This window comes from Anarrhichthys ocellatus, unplaced genomic scaffold, assembly GCF_004355925.1.
Source record: "Anarrhichthys ocellatus isolate YVR2014 unplaced genomic scaffold, GSC_Weel_1.0 scaffold26, whole genome shotgun sequence".
Classification (NCBI taxonomy): Eukaryota; Metazoa; Chordata; class Actinopteri; order Perciformes; family Anarhichadidae; genus Anarrhichthys; species Anarrhichthys ocellatus.
Window position 1 is genome coordinate 4639857 of NW_022280056.1, and position 12489 is coordinate 4652345.

The 12489-nt window shown below is 41.0% G+C and overlaps 1 protein-coding gene across 5 annotated transcripts in view; it reads left to right on the forward strand.

The window, feature by feature from the left end:
- shisa6 (shisa family member 6) overlaps nt 1-12489 on the forward strand; it is a 72051-nt gene that overhangs the window by 4273 nt on the left and 55289 nt on the right. For all 5 annotated transcript variants that reach the window (XM_031861890.1, XM_031861891.1, XM_031861892.1 and 2 more), the window contains exons 3-5: nt 2264-2421; nt 8397-8492; nt 8897-8965. In XM_031861890.1, the coding sequence (XP_031717750.1) occupies nt 2264-2421; nt 8397-8492; nt 8897-8965 (323 nt within the window). The remainder of the gene's footprint in view (nt 1-2263; nt 2422-8396; nt 8493-8896; nt 8966-12489) is intronic.

The window sequence follows — 12489 nt, forward strand, 5'->3', positions numbered from 1 at the left end:
TTGTATTTTTCTATGATTTGTTTATTTTCACCGACCATTTGGCATATAGCGCTGTCGTAATGATGTCTGCTGGAATAGAGCTCGGAGGCTGGCAGCAGACATTCACAACGACAGCCGTGACCAAAAAGAAGTAGTGGAACATGGGATTAGCTGTATATTTGGCTCGGGCCTGCTGCTAAAAAGTGGGTGCTTCTCTAAGGCAATCTCGTCTCATACCTCTGCGACTGAAGGAGGACTGTGAGCAGAATACTGAGATGTTGGCAGACCTTTGCCGGTTGGTCTGTGACCTTCACCGAAACACAATAAATGCAGAGTGAGAGCTGAAGCCAGTGGTTTGAACAGGCTGTATTGATCACATTCTGCAGGCTAAACAGAGAGGCAATGTGTGCCGGCTAGGTGGTGAGAATAAAAGACTGAGAAACTGAGTTGAAAGGAAAGACGACTGAATGGGCAAAAATAGCTGCAGGTGACTGAAAATTCAATGCAAAAGGGAGAGAGAAGCTCAGTTTGTATGAGAAGTCTAACTCAGAATGTAATGTCAGCTGATTTTAGCTCATCAGAGAAATAATGGTGTCAGCAAAACGTTTGGACAATAAATCACAACAGATTGCAGAGCGATGGCGAAGATCTGTTCTCGACGTCATTACATAGTTTGTCCACAAGAGAACAATGACATTTTTGTTTCTGCTTTTGAGTAGATGGATCACTCTGTTGGCCTTATCTTAACATGATACTGCTGGTGGTCTTCTGTACTATAAACAAATCCCACGGAAAGAACAAAACCAACAAAGTGTGTCTCTGTCCGAGTTCCGTCCCTCAGACTCAATCCCATAGGTTCCTACTGGAGATCTAAATCTTTACAATTAGAATTTATGTTTATTTTTTTCCTAAAATAGTGAGGCACTGTTATTTTTAGTGAATGTTAAACAAACCGGAAGAAAAAGCACAATTGTTGGGGTCTATTTTCAGCGCCGATTAATCCACATTTACTGCTCTAGTGAGTATTTGTGGCAGCAGGACGTTGTGTGTGGCATTGAGTCAAAGTGTTGGTGAAGGAACACGTCACCCAGTGCAACAGTGATGCTCATTGATACGTTTGTAATAGTGTTTGCACAACAATGGAGCTCTATGGCACAGAGGAGGAAGATACATCCGACTTTGGAAACACACAATACTTGTTAGAAGGGTCAACTCATTGTTGCTTTGTTGGTCATATAAAAACTGTTTAAGGTACTTTAACACTGTTGTGTTCGTAGCTCTCAGAGGACAGAACTTTATGTTGGTATAGCAGACGTCTGTTTACCTGTAAATCAGTTCAATTGTGGCGTTCCCCAAGGGCCCATTCTTGGCCCCTTGTTGTTTTCAGCTTGCACGCTTTTCGTCAAAAACGGTTTTTAGGATATTAAAAAAAGATTGGCTGTATTGTTGACAGACGTTTTGAACTCCCAAATATCGATACTAGTATAAACCCCCAAAATGCAGTATTGATCAGGCTCTGTTGGGATTATTAACAGTCACAGCGTGTCTGACAAATATTTCTGCAGTTTCCATGCGACTTGAAAACAATCAAAAGTGTCTTTTACTTTTTTTGGTTTTGTTTCACTGGCAAAATGTTTATCTTTCTCATTAAAACATTCAAAGTTCTGCAAACTATTGTAGCTCCTGCTGCACACGACACGGCAGCCAACTGGGACAGTGCAAAATCAGGTCGCCTCCGTCTGCGAAAAAGAAACGGCTAAAGTGTTCTCTCCTGGAAGGGAAACGCTATTAATATACTGTATATTTCCCAAAGTCACAGAGTTATAGAGAAGTGGAATATGTGGTTGCTTTAGGTTGACATTGACACACTTAAATTGCCCTTTCATTTCCTTTAAGGAAAAACGCGGAGCCGGCACTCCATCTCACAAGCGGACACTCTTCCACCAAAAGTTGGAAATGGTGTTGGTGAAATATTGCTTTTATTTTGTGACTTCAAAGAAGAGACACTGACTTCTAACTCCTCGTGTGTGTGCCTTGAGCTCGAGTCCGGCAAGCATAATAGGACTGGTCTGTACCTTGTGTTCAGCGCTATTGAAAAGCTAACTCCCTTGTGGCTCTAGGTGTAATTAGGATTTCCTCTCTGCCTTGTCCCCATACCTCTATGATTCAAATTGGAGCTGGAGCTAAATAAATTAGGAAGACCTTCAGGGGGATGACAGGGAGAAAAAGGAAAAAAAAGAAAGTTGGTAATTGCTCTTTTCTCATTTGTGTGATTTCTTTCCAGAGCCCTGGCAGACATTCTGAGGCAACAGGGACCAGTTCCAATATCTCAGTACGAACATGAAAACATTGCAGCGATTGATGGATCACCCGAAGATGAGACGCCGGTCAGAACCTCGAAGAATCATTACACACCCGTTCACACCAAGGCATCAAACCACGGTAGGTGACACTGCTCTGCTTTTACACAGATCAATAGCTCCGACTGTAAGTGACTTGTACAAGGCCAAATGATTTGTCTGATGTAGCTTCCACTATATAAATACAACTTTATGTTATTACGATGGTAAAGCTTAAGTATCGTAAAGAAAGACCCGATTCGCTCTCCCTAATCTGCCACAACATTCTTTGATTGACATCCACTGAAATAGATGGACCTTGAATCTTAAGCTTTTCCCCCTCAATCTTTGTAAAGACGAAACACATCAGGAAATACACACAGAATTAAATGCAAGGCCCTGGCTCCTTACGCTGCGGTTCCCATAAGCCTACTCGGCATTGGCTCAAAATTGAGACGCAAATTATCATCTTCTGCGGGAGACGCAAGCTTTTTGTCCAGAGATAATTCTTTCGTACGACGCCGTTCCTCCTACTTTTATCCGGTCGGTCTCCAGATCCCTGCTCCAGGGATCAGCTCGTTTGCTAAGTGCCCTAGTATGGTGTCCCAGATTCAACAGTGTTGTGTTTCACTCTGGTGTCACCCTGCCTCCACCCTCCTCTCCACCGCCGCCACCACCACACGTGTCAGAAGAGAGCTGATACAGACTGTACTGAACTGCACGGTGTGAGCAACGTTTCTGCAGCATTTTGAATATGTTCTCGTTCTACCAAAGACAAGTAGATTACTCCACGCTTGGTCACCAATCCGGTTTTAAATAATCTTCTGTTTGTATTATGTCTGCGATATTTAAAGTATCATCTTTCTTATATAAATCAGGTCTGCTTTTCTGCTGAAAACCGCTGATGTTTTCTGCTTTGCAGAGTTTTAAAAGATCAATGAAAATTGGGAGGAAATTTTGAGAATTTGCTTTTGAGCGTTTTAACCAAACCACTGAGTTTATCTTTAACAAACCACGATGTATTCATCAAGGTGAAAGCTCAGTTTTGCCAGAATCTCTTTCATACAACAGCAATTTAGCCTTCAATATTAATGGGATTTACGATAGTTAAGAAAGTCCAGGAATCAAGAAAGTTCATGTTTGTTTGCAATAAACAGAAGAAGTAAAATCACCAAGGCTGAACATACAAAAGGAGCCACCATGAATGGATTATCAACCGGGCAAACGGTCCACCGCACCAGGGTCCCAGACCTGGTCCACCAAACACTTTAAGTCGGTGTTAATTTAAGTCATTGCAAATTTGTTTGATAATCCTGCATGCACCACTAAAGCACGTTATGAATTAAGATGATATGCAACACCTGCGGTAATACTTGTTGTAAAGGTCCCATCTTGTAGGTGAGTTTTGGGGTCTAAATGATTTTGAACGCAAACACTGAGTTGAAATTGTGCTCGATCATCATATTCTACAGACTCAAGGAAACATCCTTGTTGTGTCCAGATCGACGCAAAAATAACACGTCAATGTTTTTCAATGAAAATGAGAATAATGCCGTAAAAATTATCATTCAATATCGCAACTGCAAAATCAGCCACCATTGGATATCTTTCAAGATCATTCAACCATAGTCAGCATTTCTGGGAAAGGCAAATGCAGAAACATCAAAGCATTGAATGTTCTGCAACAAAATCTAAATTCCATCCCCTCCGAATCATCCACATGAAACCTTGTACTAAAGACATTTATTACTCTTCTTTGTCCAGTGTTGAGCTGGAATCGGTCTTTATTTATTTACTGGTACTGGCTCATGTTGGTGGAGTGCTGTATTATTTCTATCAGCAGCAGCACAAGTGTCTAAACTTTAAGCACATACAGTATCTGAGGAGATATGGGACACAGAGAGAGGAACAGGCTTTATGGCCATTTCGATTTTTATTAATAGTACTTTGACCTGGTGCAAATTTCTGTGCAATCATAATTATTAAACGTGATGTGTTGCTCATTGTAGTGCCGTGAGCGTAAGCAAATATCTGTGATTCACAAAGCCACACATCATTTAGTATGAAGCGCCCACAGAAAAGATGTCTTGATCGTCCGACCTGTGTCATATCAGCCTGTGTGAGCGGGACGTGACACTGTTCGGGTGAGTGCTTTTGACGGGAGGGTGTCCAAGCGGAGATGGAGGCACTCCAGGGAAGACGTGACTCCGATTTATGACAAATTCATGACAGTGATGTGAATTTAAAACAGAAGATGGCTCTGTTCTGTCTTCAGTGTGGAAATGATCAAAGCTCATTATATTTTTATGGTGGATTCTGGACGTTGTTAAAGCCGTTGTTGGGCTTCTTTTCGTAGATTTTAGTGTTACTACTGACATTTTCCAGGATGAGCCCTTATGCGCTGGGACACACTGTTACTACTAAAGTACAGTATGCCAATGTGAATATGTAATCAGGTATGACAGAGGTCCGAGGTCTAAATATGTAAATTTGATTTCACACCTTCAGAATTTACTTTGGTTTTCAATGAATAGAAAGGTTAGGTGAGTAAAAGGGTTGAATTAAAAAAAATAAACATTTCCAATCAATATTGCATGTTTAACCCATTTGTGAGTTCACCACACTGGAAACAGCGGAACAAATTCTCCTTTCATGATGTTTCCCACTGAGGTGAGAAAGATAAATGTTCCATTATCCACATCTGGTTTTATAAGAGGTCCTTTATGAGATTGGTTGGTCTGAAACCATCTCCTGGGCCACAGATCAGTTAATGAGTGAAGAGGATAATGATGGATTTGTTTTTATGTAGCAGCAACAAGGAGGATAAATAATTGCTGCTGTCAGAAGCCACACTCAGTTGGTGTCCTGTATAGTGTGAAGCTTATTCCCTCTTTTAAATCCTATTTATTACTGCTCTTATATGCCCTCAGTGACAAAAAAAAAAAAAGGTGTCCTTAAAATACTAATTCAACAAAGACACTTTTATTGCATTTCTTCCAAATAGGAAAGTATTAACCTCGAGGGGGAAACAATAAAGAGACGCTAATGACAATGCAATGGTGGATATCTGGATTTAAAATCAAAAACATCAGCAATGTATGATGTAAACTTCTCCCACTCGATGTTCCAGAAGAGTTATTATACCGAGATGAGATGCCGTTGTCTGTGGATGGTACTTCTCCAGGACTGTCCTTGAGTGGGCATTACCACTTCAATTTCCCAGAGTTCTGTTCTCTCATTTCGTTTTCTGCTCTAAAGTTTCGATGATGCTGTAAAACAAATAGGCGACAAATGTCTCCCACACTTTGCAGACAGAATGGACTCATCTCTGCAGGACACTGGGAGCAGCTGGTTCATTCGGGGTTTTAAAACCCCGCAGAAGTTGACTGACTATAAAATGACACGAGACAAACTTCGGAATGATATTTGGAAAGAATGATGTCATATTGCTGATGATAGTGAGTCTGGGTGTCTCAGTCTTCCTGTAAAGTCACGATTACAGACAAGTTCATTAAGGGTAGAACGGTTCTGGGGTCTCGGTTTGTTTTGGGTTCAGCAGAGAAAATAATAATAATGATTCATCATTTTTTTAAATTCAAAAAGTGAAGAAATAATAAAAACACAAACAATAAAGCTGTAAAAGTCATTTCTTTATGGACTTGGCTTCATACATGGATGCAGTTTTATATCGAAACAGGAAAGTAACTTCCCCAAAAATTTGCCTCTTTAGCATTAAAGAGAATAGTTCAACATTTTGTACGGATGATGCATTGCAAACAGTTCTTCCCATTGGTTGGAGCCAGGCTTGTTTTTTTGAAAACCTATTCGTGATTTAACGTAAATCACAATGCACATTATTGTATGGGCTGGATTTGTGCTGTCCACATCCGAGTCAAATATGCACAAAAACAATGATTTCAACAGTCTGGATGTTTGATACGACCATTCCATCTTCCGATGAACACGACGAAATGTGGTGGAAAGTTGAGTTCGTAGACCTTAAGTTAACAGTAAAGTGATTTAGGATTAACCCACATTATATGACCCCCTTTGACATGAATGTGCACACTTGAGTCACTCATTTGAAAACTCTTCATTTTCCTCTGAAGGCAGAGTCAAATCGAAGTTTGTAAATTTCACTTTTATCCAGAGATTTGAGTTTTTATCTCTGAAATAAAACACTTCGCATTCATTTATAAATGTGTGATGAAAACTTTAATAGAATGGTTATTCCCCAACAGAAAAAGTTAGATCCGTCCACATTATGCAGCGTCGATAAGGCAATTTTGAGGAACATTTCCGGAGATAATAAGCAGCTATATGTTTGTACTGCCACATGGGAGCAATTCATATCACAGTCAGCGTCTCCAGCTACCTGATTCCAGCTCCACGGTGTCGTCCTTGGAGCATATAGAGGTGAATCATCTCTGCGTTTCCCCCCCGGGAGACATCACACACACACACATATATACACTACTGCATCATTGGCATAGACACAACAGTGTGCTGTTAAAAATCACAAGATGCAGGGAAATACGTTTATTCCTTTTCTTTTCATATTTGCGGGATTTCTTCCAAGGTCCCACATTAACGGAGCGTGCGTCAGTAACTAGTTAATATTCTCCCTCTGGGTTTGATGAAAAGAAACAAATGGGCCGCGGTTCTCGGGCTTGAGTGCCAAACCTTGGTGTGATGAAGACCAGGCCTAAAGGTCCCAGGTGTTTCTTTTCATTATGATAATTTGAAATGCTGTTCGATATTGGCTTCCCGAGGGCCAAAGGTCTGAGTGATGTTATTAGCTTTGAAGTGGTTCCCTTGGAGAAAGAGGCATTTAACTGTTCGCCAGTTAATGTGGAGAGGGGAGAGAGGAGAGGTTTGATGAACTAAGTTTTTTGTCTGTATGTTTTCTGTTCTTTTTTTGCTGTTTTCGTCGACACTACATTCTTTTATTCCTTCTCAAGACTTGTCTGGGATTGACAGGGCAATTGAAAGGTGTCGGGGTGCTAGCAGGCACCTCGTCTTGCTGCTTTGTGTTCAGGACAGACTCTCAATTACAGCACTGGTGCAGAGGAGAGTTAACAGTGATGTGGTACAAATTGCATTACGGAGTGGTCTTTTAACACGGGGGAAATCCAACAAGGGTGTATACCTGAGGTGTGTGCTATCCTCGGAGAAGGGTAACGTAAATCCCTTCTAAAATCAAGTGTATCAATCATCTTGCCTCTAAGAAGCCAAAAGCATTGCGGTTTTATTTTTCAATCAAATGTAATATTTCACTCACTGTGGAGAAAGCCCTGAGACCTGCAGACTGCATCTTTGGCATCTTTGAGCAATATTGACAAGCTGCTGATCCCTCCCTAGAGTTGGTTTCATCAGTTGTGCCATTTTAGCCCTGTTTAGTATTCTTGTCATCTACGGCTGGTCTGTTGTAAAATGGCAGATATTTCTGAGGAAATTGAATACAGACACTCGTCAGTATTAAGGCCCACGGAACGGCCACGATCGATGGATTTGCTCGTGGGAGCGACGTGCTGTAAATCCATCTGTTCACAACACAGTCGCTACAATAAAACATTGGCGTTGTACGTGTCTGCAAACCAAAGCTACGCTGAACCTCGAAGTTTCTGAACCAAACACTACGCTTCATATAAACATTTCTGCACATTTACATCAACGTTGTAATGTTTCAACAGCTTGTGGTGCTTTAGCCGTTGAGAAAAACTCTTAAGCGTTGAGCCACCGTTAAAGCGGCACATGTCACAGAATTTTAAACTCAGTGACTGGATGTGTCTGATGTGCTGAAATGCACCTTGGGAGTTGTTGTCAACATCTGGGAGTAAACGGCCCACTACAGAGAAAATTCAAAGAATGTCACTGCTTTCTGATGAGCTAGCACCGACATGTTTCTATGTTGCTAGCTAGTTAGCTTGCTATTATTCTACTTCACCAACTAGTAACACCTATTTCACAAGGATGGATTTCACTGCACCACATTCTGACGTGACCTTTAGGCAAAGAGAACACCAAGCCCCACTTTTTGCTGAAATATTAATTTCCCACAATCGTTTATCCCACCAGGGCACTATGGGAAAGAAAACCTGCGCGGCGGAGGCCAAGACATGCACAACTTCATCTCTTCTGGGTTTGTGACACTCGGACGAGGCCACTTGAAAGGTAAAGTCCGTCCTCGTTAAGTGGTTTTCTCTTCACAGGATCCTGAAGTTCAGAATAACAATCGTTTCCCTCACAGAGCCACTGTGACATGCTGTCGTTCTCTTTCTGCCAAATAATAAAGTGACTGTGACTTTAGTTTCAGCTCAGTGAAAGTTGGACATGACAATACATAATGGCTTGAAGTGACATCTTGCAAAAGTCCACACAAACATTTATTATCTGTGATTAAATCCACACTTCCACTGACAAACTAACACTTCCCGCCAGTGTGAACGCAGCATGGCACAGTAGTACATTTCCCGGCTATTGTCCTCCTTTGGAGTTTTAATGAATCCGAAGCAGTGTTGGAGCGAGAATGAGCTGTAAACAAGCGGCCCGTTGTTGTTGTGTTTTTGTTTTTACAGCGCAGCACTCTATAGACGAATCGGGGCAGATGTCCTGGCAGGGCGATATGGACATCCCTCTCTCCTACGGTACGTTCCACAAATGTTCCGCTTTCTGCTGGAGAACCGGCTCTCTGTTCGCACCCGATAGGAAAAGTCACTCACACTTCAACACACACCGACCAGCCGAGCGCCCTTGGCTGATAATCACAGAGCAGTCATTCGGTGCCAAAAGTCGTAATATATATTTTTTATTTTTTATTTTTTCCTGTTGGTGGTTTTGTGAGCCAAAATGTTTCCACTGATGATTGTTTGTCAGCAGGTTTGAATGAGTGCCGTACAGTTTATCTGCATGGCTTTTATGAACAGATGAGGGTGTCAAAACAAACAGTGTTAATCTTGATAGCTGATAAACTCTTCTTAGGTGTCTGCAAGGTAAGTGAAAGTTTGATTTAAACACTCAACTTGAAGCATTTAGCTCTGCTGGAGTGACCATGCCAGTGGGGGTTTTGCTCTGTATCACTCACAGTGTTAGCTTGATGTTGATGTCTATTTCCTTGATGATATTTGAGGGCAGTGTATGTGTACCGTTACGTTTTCTTCACGGTTTGAAATCATTTTATTAAAGCTGAATACATGAGCCGATCGATCCAAATGCTGGAGGTCCTGATTCACAACTACTGACTGTATATAGGAAGTGGACGTAGGCAATGTGATGTCACCCATCGGTTTGTGGACTTCTGGTTTTGAAGCCTTGAGTTCGGCATTTCGGCTGTTGCCATCTTGGTTTTTGGTCACCGCCATCTTGCTTTTGCAACCAGGTAGAGACATGAAAGGGTGGAGCTAAGTACAACCGAACTCTAACAAGACATTTTTAGGCGGAAAAAATGTTACAATTAACTTTCATGAAGTGAAAACACAATGTGAAAGGATTAAAGTTGATTAAACGAAAACAGACAACTCGCAGACCGGACAACCATGGTAACGACCTGTCAATCACCGTGTTGCCCCGCCCTAAAGCATCCCCTGCTTTATGGTCTGTTTGACTCTAAATGGACCATAATGTACTAAATGAACATCATGCTGTATTGAAGAAGACTTGAAACTAGAGATTGAGACCATAAACTCATGTTTACAATGTTTACTGAGGTAATAAATCAAGAGAGAAGTAGAGTCATTTTCTCATAGACTTCTATACAACCAGAGGAGTCGCCCCCTGGTGGACACTAGAGATAATGCAGCTTTAAGACACTTAAAACTGAAGGCTGCTGTCTGACACCAACTAATACACTGATGAGCTTATATTATCGTTATAATATGAATTCATGTTTTCAACAACTTAAATGATCAGGACATGTTTTGATCCTTGTTGAACTTCATAAACACGCCGTCCACCTGCAATTGAAGTGATAAAAACAAATATTTCTGACTGGTTTTGACTTCTCTCGGGTCTCTTATTGGAAAAAATAGATGCTTGTCATTTTTGTGTAGCTTCTCCATGGGTCTGTTTCAGATCAGATCCAATAGTTTCTAAAGTTAATGTACTGTTGCTGCTGTAAGTGACATAGATACCCAGAGAACGCTGTGCCAAATGGTATTTCTTCTCACGAGGTGTATTTTATTGAACCAATGATTTTAACATGACAGCTTTATTTTAGAGTGTGATTTACAGCGACGATCGTTGCGAGTAGAAGTTTTGCAATCGAAATGGGTTTGCTAGATCACAAAATATGTCTGGTGTTGCTGAAAAGGAAAAAAGCCTTTCTTCAACTTGCTCCATGCGTTTTTATCCATCAATCCTCTCTGCCAGTGCTTTAGTAGTTTTACACAAGCATCTCAAACACAGCTCTTCTTGTAGGATCCCCGAAGCCTCTACTCCCCGACGTTTAGTCACATTGACTTGTGTGTGTCGGCTTTGTTGCTATATTCTATATCAAATATATTCTATATATATATATATATATATATATATATATATATATATATATATATATGTCCACCTCAAGACACCAAATAAGTGTGTTCTTCATTGATTATTTGCAGAAGACTTCTTAAAAATCTGCTTAAATGTGGATGAAATTAAAAGATTTATATTGCTATTTTTCAATGTGATTGAAAGTTTACAACCAGTTTAATTGAGGACCAAAAAAACCAAAACCATGCATCAAGAAAAGGAGGATGTATAATTAACTTTGTATAATTATCTGTTTCTCAAGTTGTTAAGTGGCCCTTTGAGACCGTTATGAGGCAAATCTGAGGACACCTATCTTCCTAAAATGACCCGCTTTGCTGATGATGAAATGACTGACATTTGCTGTTGCTGACATGTTAAAATGACTCAACCCTGAAGATAAATGACTATCACACGCTGAAGAAAGGCAAAACTGTATTTCATCCCCCTGCTCAAAACAGAAATACATACAGAAACTCTCGTACATACAGAAACTCTCGTACTCGCTGGATTAATCTCAAGAATTAAAATAAACAGAATTCCCCATTTTCAAAAGCAGCAAGGAAGACTAGTCGATGACTTGGCTGTGGTGAGACTTGGGTTATAACACGTATATATTCGTGAGGACTAAATGGTGTTCAAACGGCCTCAAGCAAAGACCAATATTTCAAAAAGGCGCCCGAGGCAGCGACCCTCTTCTTCTGACTGTACCCGTCACCCTCTCGCTGCACCTATTAGGGGCCACGCTTTAGTGGCCCGATGGCGACTTACATGTCTTAGTTTAACAGCTGGCCCACGCACACACACACACACACACACACACACACCTCCTGTTAGGGTTGAAGCAGACTGACAGATGTGCACCGTGTCACCGCTGACTGAATCCAGCGCTGCTGTACAGGCGCCTCGTGTCTCCTGTGGATAACGTCTATATCTGCACAGGTCATGTGACTCACCTGCTCCCTCTAGGTTCGTCACTCTGCTTTTATGTGAAGAGCAGGACACTGGTTAACTGCTGGACGATTGATTAAACGTCTAAGTACTATTTTTGAGGTCATGTTTTAAAGATTTTGTGGGAAATATTGCACTTTGTAGACACTTTGTTGCATCTTTACTTCTTTTTTTCCTTCCACTCGCTACGTATATCTGACGGCCGACAACTTCTATTTCAGGCCGTTCCTTCTTTCTTGTCCCATCTTCTTTTGCTTCATTCTTTGCTTTTCCTTCTCCCCTCTTGCATTCTTTTACTTCGTACCATCCTTTCCTTCCTTCGCGTCCTCTCCTTTCTTTGCTTCATCACCTTCTTGCATGGTTCCTTCTTTCTTTTTTCCTTACATACTTTCCAGGCTAGGCTATGCATTCCATCCTTTTTCCTTCCTTCCTTACTCTCTTCCCTTCATTTCATCCTTGATTCCTACTGTTTTCTTTTTTTACAGCAAAACAGACTAAACCGTGAATAAATCAGCACTTTAATTTGGTGCAGAAGTGCCTTTTACGTCTGACATTTGTTGATTAAATATTAGAATTCATGACCTGGATTTGTGAAAGGGTATTTCCATATTGTGGCACATGTTCTTACATAAAAAGCTTTGAGTAGCAGCTTGTTCCGTCTGCTCTTATTTGCATTTCAGAGGTTCGGCGCTTTAGACAAACAAAACGTTTG